This window comes from Eutrigla gurnardus, assembly GCF_963514095.1.
Source record: "Eutrigla gurnardus genome assembly, chromosome: 14".
Lineage (NCBI taxonomy): Eukaryota > Metazoa > Chordata > Actinopteri > Perciformes > Triglidae > Eutrigla > Eutrigla gurnardus.
In genome coordinates, this window is record NC_139937.1 from 5,474,657 (window position 1) to 5,487,972 (window position 13,316).

A 13,316-nucleotide genomic window follows, 5' to 3' on the forward strand; every position below is an offset into this window, starting at 1 on the left:
TGCCCCCCACACACACACATTTATAGCCAGCTGATAATAGTTTGCTTATTAAACCACACATATTTATACAGGTGCAAGCATTTATTTGTTGCACTCATACAAAACCATACAATTACACTACAAAGAAGGCGGGCGATCAAATTCAGTCTTTAAAATGGGTCACAGTTTTCAAACAGTTCGAGACCGGCTGCCCAGTGCTGTGGACACCAGGACAACAACATGGCAGTGAGTGTGGTCAGCTGTTGGCTGTGCTCTCTGGTTCCGGAGACTGCAGGAACTCGTAGGGGTCGTGAACCATTTCAGACTGGTCCCCAACGCCCAGGTGTGCCGGGCTCCCTGTGGATAAAAGAACATAGGGCTCTTATGTTGTTGCACTGGTGTTACAATTCTGTGGAAAGCAACGGGAATTTAGCAGAAAACCAGAGGTGTAACATTTAATTCATATCTAGTAGCACACACAGTATTATGGCTTGCTAGCATGGAGAAGACAATAATATGTTGTTAACAGTTGAACTAAAATTCATCAGCAGTGCTACTTTCTGAGCACCTAGTTTTGTTTTTTATTCTTACTCTTATTGCAGATACCTAAGTGGTGCTGATCCCTCTCTGATGCATTAGAGAGGGAGGACAGGTTGGACGAGGGTCTGGAGCCGACTCTGTCCACCTGAGCCTCCTGGAATTCCTGCAGGAGTTTGTCCGCTTCGTCAAATTGCTGCTGGCCCTCGTCGTTGCCCGGCTCCTTTTTCACCGTTTTAGCTGATAAAGAAAGAGAGATGGTATGATCATTGTAGGCCTTACCCCATTAATGCAGGTTAGGACTGGATTATTGGTGTACATGTAAATACCACTTAGAGCGTTGGTGAGGATAATTACCTAATGAGTTCAGCATGGACATATCCAGAGACATATCAGGATAGTTCTTCATTGACATGAAGTCCAGGACTGAGCCACTCTCTCCCAGGCCAGTGCCATCTGCCATCTGCAAAAAAAAAAAACAGCAACAAAATACACCACTTTAATCAGACAGCTGGGTGATCATGTAAACGCATAAGCACTGTTTAACAAGCTACAGCATACCTGCAAGTCACAGATGTTGGATTTGGTTTCATCAGGTTTGAGCATAATGTTTCTTTTCTGAAATGTAAAACAAGCATCAAGCACATAATAAGTCCAGTCAGCGGTAGAATTGTTCAAGGCAACCCTGGACACAACGAGAATGATGGAAGCAAAGTGTGCAATACTGCATATTGCTGTATATTATGTACAAGTCGGATACCTGTCGGATTTGACTGACGGCTTTAGTGTGATCGTCTGCAGTCATCTTGTCCAGAAGATTGTCAACCCAACACTTGGTGACATTGCTGCAGCCCTTGACAAACTCCTGTATGCTTCAGGTGAAAGTGAACACATTACAGGCTGAAAACTCGACCCATCAAATCTAAGTTCTGATGACGGAAAAGTCCCCCTACCTAAGAGCACACTGTACCCCCGTGTCATCTCCATAAGCTGAATAGAGCGTGTCCACCTCGTCGGGTAGCAGGTCTGGAAAGATGGAGTTCTTCTGGAGGGTCTGAACGTTGTAGGCACTGCTGAGGAACGTTACTACACAGAGCAAGGAAAAAACATTATCTCTTAAAAGTCAAAGACTTTGTGACAATTTTTAGCAATTGTTAATTAAACTAAAATGACTAATATGTATTAAATCAACAACAGTGCATGTTATGTCATACCTTTCTGTCTTCTGTCGTCTTTGAAACCCAAGGTTGTTAATCCAGGCAGAAGCTTATTTGACAGAGAACTCAGGTCCACTTTTTGAGTCTCCTCTTCTGCAGAAAAATTACACATAGCTTTACTAATGAAGAGCAGGTCTGGTGTGAACATAAGGCTTAGAAAGATGTTTAAAAGACGAACACTGTTATAACAAACCTTCTGCCTCAGGGTCTAGCTGATTTACAACAGTGTATAGAAGAGAACTGTCTTGCTCTTTACGCAAATAGCCCATCTGAAAACACAGAACAGAGAAAATATATCGTCACTACAAACTTCACATAGGAAGTAACTCGCAGACTTTATGTTCACTTGTAGAAACCGTGTGTAGAAACAGAAATGTATACACAGTACAAACCTTGGAGTTGGGCATGTATCGGTTGATCCGATCCCGAGCTTCATCTGCAGAATGCTCAACCAGTGCCAGGACATGCTCCTCTGCTGTACTGTCAGTCAAGCTGCAAGCGTTTCCCTCTGGTTCAAACAGGTAACTGAGACAGCGACAGCATCACCAGATCATTATACTGACATCATACACAAAAACATTTAATGTAGATATTACAAATAAGGAATACCTGATGACTTCCTTCATGTCTTTGACTGGTTGCTTCTTAGACTTCTTGGCTGATTCCACTGGGATGGGGATTATCTCTGGAGGAGGTATATCAGCTGCAAGATCTTCATCTCCCAAAATGGCTGCCTGCTGGGTGAAGTCCATTTCCTGCATGAAAGACATGCTGCGTTTCAAAGCCAACAGACGTTCCTGCGCACAGGGCAGAAGAAAAAAAGAAGCAACACTTAACGTCGTGTGCTTAACTGAATATGTGTTGAGAGGAAATGAAATAGAAATGGATAGTGGATAGATGTTGAAGATAACAGCATTGTTTCAAAAAGGGGAAATCCACCTTAAATCACAATGATTTTTGACAATACAGTCAATATCTAAAACCTTTGGGCAACAATATTTGGCCCTGGTCAACTGACATTGACATTTGTGATGGCTTTTTTGGTTCCTATATCTATATAAGCTTTGTGTGTGTGTGTGTGTGTGTGTGTGTGGGAAGTATAAAATGTCAGAGTGCTTTGAATATGTTCTATTGTTCTATTATTAAACAGTGCCATGATTTGACTCTCGGTGACCTCATTACTGCATCTGTCTGTTGTTTAACACATTCAAATTCCCAAATTTAAAGTGCAAAATTGATTGATTTATTTTCATTTAATCTATTTATTTTCAGTTTATGGATAAATATTTCACGATCAAAAGCAAAAATAAATAGAGTTGAATTGCTAATACAAGTGTCACTAATAAGTTAAGTTAAACAAGCTAACGTGAACAAAGTTGGTGTCACAAAAATATATGTCAATTTGACCTCATTACCTTGCTCATCATCTTGAATCCTGTATGGAGCAGTTTCTTGGCAGCCTTATAATAGACAGTCTCTGGTCGGTTGTACACCATGGCATTGTCGCACATCAGTTTAAAGTCCGCCTGAAGGCAAAAACAGTGATCAGACAGGCATGAAGGCAACCCTGGTTTACACACACTTCACTTTTTAACCATCCAAACTCTCTATTTGTGTTGAAAAATATCCTCACCTTGAATTCTGTCACCGTGTTATAGTCATTGTTCATTATCTTGTCTTTCATGGTGCTGAAGTCCATAGGATGTTTGATGATCACTGAGTAACCAGGAGCAATCGCATCCGTTACTGGAAAGGAGAAGAATCCATGGGGGTCTTTCCTGGAAGGACAAGTGATGCATGATGTTATTCAGTATTGCACCAACCTCCAGATTTGTTTAGACTTGAGTGCAAGTGCTCCTAGCATGCCAGCACAAGTTATCCATCAGGTAAAAACAATCTTGCTCGTGCTGTGATTTGATTAAACCACACCACATTGGAATTTGGCCGAATTTAAGTTAAACTATGGCTAATACATCAGCAAGGTCACCCACAACTTTTCTGCTACAACAGGGCTAATGCTCCACTCACAATAATACATGCTGGAATAGACCAAAACAACAGCCCATAGAGGAAGCAATGTTTTATTAATTTATGATATTTCTTGTGTACATGTGTTAGATGATTGAAAAGAGGTTCACCACAACCATCAGGATTCATCTTCAAGGACTAGTATCAGCCTTACCCTTAACTCTTAGTGTTTTTGTTTCTTTAAAGTATCAACTGTGATCTAGTTAAAACTCTACAGGAGCAGCACTGTGGCAGAAGTGGATGCAGCAGTTCAACTGAATCATTGTTCCTCACCTCTGCAACTGCCTCAGAAAGTGCTCCAGCAATTGTTGACGAGGAGTGGATTCACTCTCTGCATTGGGCAAACATAAAAAATACAATTATTTGATTTATCAACATTTGTAGAAGAGAATAATTGCTTTAACAAAATGTGAGGTTCGTTTTATAAAAAGGTTGATATTGACCTCATAGGTGGTCATTCTTACCTTGCTGTGTCCTGCATGCTCGGACCGGCCTGTCTCCTTGCTGATCTAGGTCCTTGTCACTGGAGTGAAAGTCATCATCTTCAGGCTCAGGCTCAGGCTCTAGCTCAAAATCTCTGTCTCTCTCCCTTTCTCTCTCTTTCTTCTTTTTCTTCTCCTCCGGCTGATGAGATACAGTCATGATGGAATTGTGTTGTCAGCAAAATCATGAAGAATGTATTGGTCATATCATCAGGTTTTAGTTAAGTTTACTCACCTCTAATCCAATATTTATACTTTTCGGCAATGTGAAAGGTTCAACAGGCACACCAGTGTTGGCAGCAGTAGACGCTGCTGCTGCTGCCTCTGATTCATTATGCTCTCGCTCCCTCTTCTTCCTCTTTTCCTCCTATATGGTGGGATTAAATACAAATTAAAACTCACAAAGACACAAAACACTGGCAGGGCAGATATGGTATAATCTTCTTTCGTAAACTAACCTTACGCCGTCTTCTCTCATCATCATCCACATATTTGTCTTTATCCTTTTCAGACTTTTTCTTCTTCTTCTTCTTCTTGTCTTTGTGGCGTTCTCGCTCATGGTCTGATCTGTCATCATAGTAACTGGAGTCATGGCCCGAACCGGAGAGCTCAGTCACCTCACTTCCTCCCACTTTGAGCACAAGCTTCAGGGGCTTCTCAAGAGCCTTGTCCTCATAGTCTACAACAAAGGCAGGTGATATTTGAGATATTAATTCAAGGTGCAAGAGGAAAAGGAATAGATGAGCATGTGGGATGATGTTGGCGTGAGCTGGTAGGAATACTGTAAGCTTGTCTATTACTTTAGATATAGATAGGTTGTGTATTTTATAATAAGTTGTAGGTTCTCTACTGTGTTATTGGGTTGTAATACATTCTACTGAGCGGTTTTGTTGGAGGTAATTCCATAATATTCACTAAGTTACAATTTCAGAAAGTAACTTGGTGTCTTGACTAGGTTATAACTTACTGTCACAGACAAAAACAAACATACTAAGAATACTTAATACATTAAATTCAAACGAACGGATTTTAGCATTACATTATACCATACAGATGTGGGATAAACAGCGTGTTGGTAGGGATGATTTATTTTAAGAAAAACAAAAAACAATGCAAATCTGCTGTCTTTTCCAGTTGAACTAGCTAGCTATGCTAAGCTAGCTAACGTAAAGCTAGCTGAAACAAAAGCATCGCAGTTACAAATAGCAAAATATGCGTTCGGGTACCATCAACTGTTCTCCACTCCGGTTTATGTTTCTTGTGTTTTTTCCCCATCTCTCCGTATTTACATCCGAAGACGTGCGTTTATTCCATTGATATCGCCACCGGTCGCTGTCGTTACTCTAGCTGTAGCAAATAGACAACAAGAAGGCTAGTAGTACACACCGGAAGTGATAACCCCAAAACAAACGATATATTTCCGGTGTAACAAATCAGCGCGCTGAATTCGAGTGACCGTCGGCTCTCTGACAGCACAGCCGACTGTCGCTAGTTTCTTGGGTGCCAGACCTTCTCTGGATGCAAGTGCTCGTATCGATTACATACATGTTTTAAGGTATGGTTTCAGTTTTGTCCACGTCCGAGACGGTTTACATCCACTCCGTCACGGACGTTTACGTTAGCCGGCTATGTTAGCTAGCTACAACATTAAGACTTGGCTAACGTTAACGAAATGGAAACGATGCCCTTTTTTATGTTCTTAATGTTGCTTTGTTGTCCAGGGGTTTACAGTGATGGACGGTGACAGAATGGAAATCGGAAATCCGAAACAAGACATCCACGTTGAGGTCCATGTTAAATCACACAGGTGGGTTCGTCGAGTAACGTTATATCAGTCCGTATTCAGTATCAGTCAATACAGATGTGATAAGGAGTCCAGGTCAAACCACAGAGGCTACCATGCATTCAGAAAAGGCACACATTTGCCCACTGAATCAAGTCTCAGTTTCCAAACAGTTACATTGGGACATGCCTGAAATCATATTTTTGAGTCTAGAAACTAGTATTCATATTGATATAGATATGATATCAACACTCACAGCTGGGAACATCATCATTTATTATCCTACTGATAACAAAATCATCATTCTTGTTCACATTCCAGCACGGCTAAAGAGTCTGAGGTGAGGATGCATGTTCTGGCTCTACTGAATCGCCACAGCATGGTTTTTGGAAACTACAGATGGACCGAGTTTGACGAGGACTTCCTGCAGAAACACGTGGAATCGGTGGCTATACTTGATCTGGAGGAACTGGCAGCACAGGTCTGTTATATTGGTTTTCTTTGTGAATATCTTCTTTATCTTTGTTTTTTCAGAACGATGTAAAGATGCTTTTAATTATTATTAATAGTTATTTTCATGAACTCTCCCACACTCAGCCCTTTGATTTGAAGAGCTGCGCTGTTTCCATTCATATCTTTGCACTGAATGAGGATGGACCCAGCACGCTCAATTTGGAGGAGGATGAGGAGCTTTCAGCAGCCAATCACTGGTTGCTGCCAGCAGGTGACATCGTGGAGGATGGCTTGTTGAATAGAACATCATGTTGATAATGATTTATTTTTCCAGTTGAAGTTGGGCAGTCAGGAAAAAGTCAATATAGGAAGTGATCATTCTACAGTGTTAACCAAAGAATTACTAGGCGTTCAATATACAATTCAGTATGACTTAGCCTTAGTTGGCTGATTGTGATTGTTTTTCTTAACAAAAATAACTTGATAACTCTATTTTTCAGCTGAATTCCATGGGATTTGGGAGAGTCTGGTATATGAGAGTGGAGTCAAAACCCAGGTAAAAATGAAATGGCCATCAAGAGAAAAATGTTAGTAAGCTTTTTGCCAGCATGGTCGCCTCACAGTGAGAGGGTCCCGGGTTCGATTCCCGGTTTGGTTCTCTGGCTTCCTCCCGCAGTCCAAAGACATGCAGGATGGGGATAGGTGACTCTAAATTGCCCATAGGTGTGTATGTGAGTGTGAATGGTTGTTTGTCTCTATACATGTGATAGACTGGCGTCCTGTCCAGGGTGAACCCGCCTTCACCCAATGGACGGATGGATGGATGGATGGGTGGATGGATGGATGATGAATGGATGGATGATGAATGGATGGGTGGATGGATGATGAATGGATGGATGATGATTGGATGGATGGATGGATGGATGGATGGAAGCATGTTGCCTCTAGCAGCTAAACTTCACATTGTTTTCTTTTTTCTTTAGCTCCTGGATTACGTCACAACAACAATTTACTTCTCAGACAAAAATGTCAACAGCAATCTGATTTCGTGGAACCGCGTTGTGCTTCTTCATGGTAAATAACGAGTTAGCAATCTCAGTGACATGTTATTGGTTGAGATTGTGTTGGTGATGATGTAACTAAATGATCGCTTTTGTGTGTGCCTACATTCAGGACCCCCAGGCACAGGGAAAACCTCACTGTGCAAAGCTCTCGCCCAGAAGCTGTCAATCAGAATGTCAAGTCGGTAAGGCAATCCACATTTTACCGAAACCACTTCAGCAGCAACTGCACCTGCTTTTTCATTTCAAAAGAGAATCCTCTCCCTGCAGGTATTCTTATGGGCAATTTGTCGAGATAAACAGTCACAGCTTGTTCTCAAAGTGGTTCTCAGAGGTACACCTGGCTCCTTCTTTTGTTAAATGGTTTAATTGGAGGATGTTCTAGATGGAACTGGTATTCTATTCATCATGCCTCTTTGTTACAGAGCGGTAAGCTGGTCACGAAGATGTTTCAAAAGATCCAACAACTGATTGATGACAAAGATGCTCTTGTGTTTGTTCTGATTGATGAGGTAAAGAATCTGCTTCTTGGAAATGAACATGATATTGTAATCTGTCTTATCTGAGCAATTTATGTATTGATTTAATTTCTTTATTGATTTGCTCCAAGATTCCCTGAGATAAAACAGAAGGCCATCTTGTGCACGTGTTATATGTTATCTAATTTTCAAGAGTGTCTTTGCTGTGACTAAGGCGGCTTCCTTTGTGAACCTGTTTCGTGGTAGGTGGAGAGTCTGACAGCAGCCAGGAGTGCCTCCCAGGCGGGAACGGAGCCCTCTGATGCCATCCGAGTGGTCAACTCTGTTCTTACTCAACTGGATCAGATCAAACGGTAGGAAGCAAAATAGTCTATGTACCGTTTTGAAAACCTCCCTTGTAGAATATGACACCTTAGATCTTAGTTTTGCAATCTTAATTATTGTTTTCACCTGAAAATACTTCCTTCACACTTTTATTTTGTCCTATTTTGTTTTGTGTTGACTTTTCATACTTTAGACATTCCAACGTTGTGATCCTGACAACTTCCAATGTGACAGAAAAGATAGACTTGGCGTTTGTGGACAGAGCTGACATCAAGCAGTACATCGGCCCTCCATCTGAGAAGGGCATCTACAACATCTACCTCTCCTGCCTGGAGGAGCTGATGAAGGTGACCTTGCAATGAAGCAATTTCTTTCCCCTTTTAGAAAAGATACTCAGGAAACGCATTTGAAATTAATAACATAATTATGAACCTCATTACTTCATTCATTATTCATCCTTTTATAATGCAAAACATGTGCCAACAAAGTCTTCAAAAAGGCCATGTTGTCCAAGTTTTTCTTAAAAAAAAAAAAAAAAAAAAAAAAACCACATCAGTTGCAGTGGGTGATGGTGTTACATGTTTATTGGGGGAATTTTGCAGATCAATATCTTGACATAAGATAGAATCATGATGCCTATGAGTTGCAAGGCTCAGCAGACAGGGCTCCAGACTAACATTTTACATTGGTTGCACTGGTGCGCCTAACTTTGTAATTTAGGTGCAATACAAATATTATACATTTTCTTTATAGTTCCCATATGGTCATTTCTTAAAGGTGCTGTTGACAACATTGATAACATCCAGCCACTACATGTCACTCTCGCACTCCATTGCATTCATGTCACAACACAGCTGTTGCTCGAAGCCATGCACCCTCAATGGGTTGCCAGTTTGTTGCACAACCTGCTTTTTCATGGTCGAGTGGCGTGACACTCAGACAGACTCAGTCATGTGAAGTGATGAATCTTTCGTGGCATGAATTCATTTTGCAACATGTAGCTATTATACATGTGGGTTACTTTGTATGGAGGTGTTAGGTACTGAATGCCTCCCACTTACCGTCAAACTCAGCCATTTTTCCATTCGTTTTTTCCACACTAACTGGCAACCCCAAAGACTCTTGACCCCTGACTACGCAGAGATACCATGTGATACCAACGTTGTTATTCTGTTGGCTCACATGCCTTGCTAGAAGCCGCAGCCACACATCACACAGAGGTAAAAAAAAACATTGAATTTGGACCTGTCAACATTTTTTCAAATGATAAATTCACAATGAAAAATGTTTTTTCACGAGCAGTGATACTTTGATTCTGAACCTTTTCTAAAAGCTCTGTGGATGTATGTAAAAATTATATATAAAATATTATCTTTAGCACATGTGGTCTATAATTTGGCCATAATGCGACTGTAAACAGGAATAAGAAAGTAAATGTATAATATCGGCCCGCCCACGGCAAACCAGGGACTGAATCAAACGATCAGTTCTTAAAACTACGCCCAACTGGTCGCACTCTAAAGGCCTGGCAGATCAAGCAGGTTGCCCACTAATAGAAGGATTGGCGGGTGGTTCGACCCCAAGCATCGTCTATCAAAGTGTCAAAGGGTTCTCTACACTCTCCAAATCCTTTTGGCCATTCCGTTTGACAAAACAGAAAACGCAACCATTCACAGAACATGACTGAGAGGATGCTTGTGGATTCCTGTGATGGAAAGGTGGAAAAACAGCAAGGCAATAATGAAGTGGAGTGCTGCACTAATATCAAGAGGACAGCACCGGATTCCAGAAAATTATTTTAAAAATGTATACGTCTTGAAATACAAACAAATCTAGCTGCACATTTTATTTAACTTTTTTTTTTGCATGAAATAGAAATGTTGGACTGTTCCAATTAATACTGATATACAGTATATGTAGCAGTATGTGCAAAATATAAATGAGATGTAAAATATGATTATAATGTTGAGCTTTACTAGGCAGCAACAGTTCAAAAGTAATGTTTAATTTAATAGGGTGAGATGATACATTTCCCATATGCCCATGCTTCATGATGTGTGATGTGTGCAGTGCCAGGTCATCTACCCCCGGCAGCAGCTGTTTACCATGTTTGAGCTCGAGACGATGGGCTTTGCAAAGAGCGAGGTGTCTGAACACAGTCTGAACCTGAGGAAAATTGCTCTGTGAGTATAGCCTCCCATAATGCAATAGAGCCCAAATCACACAGCCTCTGTGCTCGACTCATAACCGAATCGAGTACCAGTCAGAACTGAAACAGCCACAGGCTAATGTTTTGTTTTTCTTTTCATTTCCAGAAAAAGCAAAGGTTTTAGTGGAAGAGCACTCAGGAAGTTACCGTTCCTAGCTCATGCACTGTTTGTAAAGGTAAGTATTTGATTTTGTTCCCCAGATTGTAGAAGGAAAATATTCATGTTTTTTTTTTTAATGCAGTTTGTTTGCCTGCAGACTCCGACAGCCTCTCTAGAAAGGTTTCTGGAGGCGATGGACCAAGCAGTGGATAAACAAAGGGAGGAAAAAGCTCATTTGGTCAACGGTGTCTGAACTTACTACAATGCCCAAAGACGAGGTTTGTTTGGAGTCTGGAGAACTACAACCCTCACATCTTTTACAAAGCTTACTCGGTTCATTTGGCAGCAATGTGTTAAATATATTGGCAAGTAACTTTTTCTTTTAACAAATTCTATCTATAACATAAGTTCTGTTCAGGTATATTCTGTTGGTGACGCTATACCTTTAAAGACCATGTCGGTCTCGGTGTAGGTGGTTTTGGTTGAAGATGGAATACCCAATGCTTGAATTTTCTACATTTGTTCTGTTCTTAGTTTCAAAGTGATGTTTTTATGTAACGTTCAGCTTTAACCTCAACGGTGCCCGTTTGTTTTGGCTCCCATGTTAAAGGGATGGTTCAGAATTGCATTAGTTGCTCTCTTTAATTGAGATCACTACATACACATTAGCTCAGTCTGGATTTTATTGGCGGTATCCCGATGAGATGGCAATGTGTTTCTGTTAACTGGTTCCAGCTCACTGAGGTGTCGACATCCACAGGATCTGTGGAAGGAGCTAACGTTCATGTAAACTTCCAGCTTGTGTTATGAACTGTCCCTTAAACATGCTGGGGTTTCTTGTACACTGTTTATGTGTTATGTTTTTTAAAGGGATGTTCCTCATGGACAATCTCTTAAAAATGCTCAGTGGTCTTTGTCAGTTCTATATTTATGTTAACAACAGATCATCTTTAAACTCCCTTTATGCGTTCATAACGACTTTATTTTGTATATAACATTGTAATAAATAATATCGCTTGCGCTCGTGTGTGTTATTGGAAGTTCTACAGATGCACCTGGGAGAGTTTGACAGAGCCTTAAGGCCACCACTTGGTGGCGCAGAGAGGCCGTCGTATCATTTTAACATGGAGAGACTGATTTTATTTAGTTTTTTATGAGATGTGATAATCGCAATAAGAGCAGTGAGTGAAAAGGCCCACTGCAATAAAAACCGTACAGTTGACCTCGAGCCTGCCTCATGTTAGTTATCTTAATAACTTTTCTGAGCAAAACAATAAACCTCAACAAATAATTTTAATTATTTTTTTAATATCTTGATGTAAAACTTGATGTTTAACTTAATGTCATTGTGCAGCCGGTGCTGCAGTCAGGATCCTGCGATGGGACTCAAAGTGATCGACGTCTGTTTATGAACAGTAAGCACCAATTTGACCTAAAGACAAAAACTCTGTCTGGAAAGATGATTCAGTTATGAAATGTATCGCTCATATACACGGTTTACACGAACAGATCAGTGGCTCCATTGTTCGTGTGAACATGTTTTGCATTCTGTGAATGCTCCGCTGCTTTGCATGTCAGCTGCCGGCTTCAGACAATGTGCCCTTTGTTTGTTGTTGAGCAACAGCTTTTTCACTCCACTTCAAAGGTGGGTTCTGTAGGCTGGTCCTGAATGTGAAAGGAAAGCAAACATTGAAGTGCATCCTCATTCACACGCTGCGTTTCTACTCAGTCCTGTAATCCTGGACTTTTTAAAATGACCTATCTTGGGTGATCTATTGAGCACATTTCACGTGATAGGTGATAGATTTGGTGGAGGTGACTTTACTGTCCGCCTTGAAGATCAAGCAAAAAGAATTACACTTTAATCAAGGCCTTCAAGGACATATTTCCCTTAAGTATTGGGTTTTACAAGAAACCCAGAATGGATTTCCCCTCAGAGCCCCCATTTCATTAAAGAAACATAACTGTTGTTAGTTTGAATATTCCCTTTAATTGCACTGTATCTGTTACAGCTAATTGTTTGGCGCCCCCCATTTTTATACACTTTGTCATGAATCACATGAGGAAGCTCTACATTTGATCAATGATCGCAAAGTCAAGGGAAAGACAGGGAGAGCTGGTGGAACGTGGTAAATAAAACCATAATTGTTCTGTCTGGAGGCTTTTTTTCCCCATTTGACTGAAGTTGCTCCAAAACCAGGCAGCTGTTAAAAGGCGATCAAGGCTCAGAAGGAAGAAAAGTCAAAAGCGTTATTGTTACAGGGCATTATCACTGTTACAAGCGGTTTGAAAATGTCAGAAAAACTCCAAACAAAACAAACAGTCTGATGTTTATCCTCTCAACCGTTGTTCAGGTACGTGGCTGAAAGCAATGGAATATCTCTTTATGTGCCAACGGTGATTCACATAGGGAGGGAATTAACTTACACGGATGCTTATACGCATGCTAGAAACCCAACAGATCTGCACACAAAACCACGGAAACTCACTCATTTGTCTGAGTGCGAGGTTGTGATTTACATTGAGATGATATTTCCTGTGATTTTAAAGTGCATTCGTTGACCTTGCACTTTTGCCAGTATAATGATCCCCATCCTTTTGTGTAAATAAATAATAGCCCGCAGAACTTAATCTGTGACGGGGCTTCCTCAATTCTTCATCTGC

At 40.8% G+C, this 13,316-nt stretch overlaps 2 protein-coding genes across 3 annotated transcripts; one reads left to right on the top strand and one right to left on the bottom strand.

Moving 5' to 3' along the window:
* Positions 1-88: 88 nt before the first annotated feature.
* On the bottom strand, positions 89-5,614 carry brd9 (bromodomain containing 9). Of its 2 annotated transcripts, none has more exons than XM_084026788.1 (17): positions 5,470-5,614; positions 4,702-4,922; positions 4,479-4,610; positions 4,226-4,385; positions 4,035-4,092; positions 3,367-3,511; positions 3,149-3,259; positions 2,343-2,530; positions 2,126-2,258; positions 1,927-2,002; positions 1,731-1,826; positions 1,470-1,602; positions 1,277-1,388; positions 1,078-1,134; positions 874-979; positions 571-756; positions 89-336 (listed from the first exon to the last, which is right to left on the bottom strand). In XM_084026788.1, the coding sequence occupies exons 1-17, from the start codon at positions 5,516-5,518 to the stop codon at positions 236-238; spliced, it is 2,064 nt and encodes a 687-aa protein (XP_083882914.1). In that variant the 5' UTR covers positions 5,519-5,614; the 3' UTR covers positions 89-235. The 2 variants fall into 2 exon arrangements, with proteins under 2 accessions (XP_083882914.1, XP_083882913.1); XM_084026787.1 differs by having other exon boundaries at positions 90-336; positions 586-756.
* A 46-nt stretch (positions 5,615-5,660) lies between these two features.
* trip13 (thyroid hormone receptor interactor 13) lies at positions 5,661-11,672 on the top strand. Its single transcript, XM_084026898.1, has 14 exons — positions 5,661-5,798; positions 5,965-6,050; positions 6,348-6,507; positions 6,624-6,750; positions 6,980-7,035; positions 7,463-7,553; positions 7,653-7,725; positions 7,811-7,874; positions 7,966-8,052; positions 8,266-8,372; positions 8,537-8,690; positions 10,414-10,526; positions 10,659-10,728; positions 10,810-11,672. Exons 2-14 carry the CDS (start codon positions 5,977-5,979, stop codon positions 10,903-10,905), a joined length of 1,272 nt encoding a protein of 423 aa, XP_083883024.1. The 5' UTR covers positions 5,661-5,798; positions 5,965-5,976; the 3' UTR covers positions 10,906-11,672.
* Positions 11,673-13,316: the final 1,644 nt, after the last annotated feature.

What these genes read in the sequence shown, in the direction of transcription:
- trip13 (XM_084026898.1), top strand. Translation starts at nt 5,977, where the DNA reads ATGGACGGTGACAGAATGGAAATCGGAAATCCGAAACAAGACATCCAC. An exon ending in TCTCAAAGTGGTTCTCAGAG is followed by an intron (nt 7,875 to 7,965) that starts GTACACCTGGCT and finishes TCTTTGTTACAG; the next exon opens with AGCGGTAAGCTGGTCACGAA. An exon ending in CTCATGCACTGTTTGTAAAG is followed by an intron (nt 10,729 to 10,809) that starts GTAAGTATTTGA and finishes GTTTGCCTGCAG; the next exon opens with ACTCCGACAGCCTCTCTAGA.
- brd9 (XM_084026788.1), bottom strand. Translation starts at nt 5,518, where the DNA reads ATGGGGAAAAAACACAAGAAACATAAACCGGAGTGGAGAACAGTTGAT. An exon ending in ATGAGAGAAGACGGCGTAAG is followed by an intron (nt 4,611 to 4,701) that starts GTTAGTTTACGA and finishes CCCACCATATAG; the next exon opens with GAGGAAAAGAGGAAGAAGAG. An exon ending in AGCATGCAGGACACAGCAAG is followed by an intron (nt 4,093 to 4,225) that starts GTAAGAATGACC and finishes TGCCCAATGCAG; the next exon opens with AGAGTGAATCCACTCCTCGT.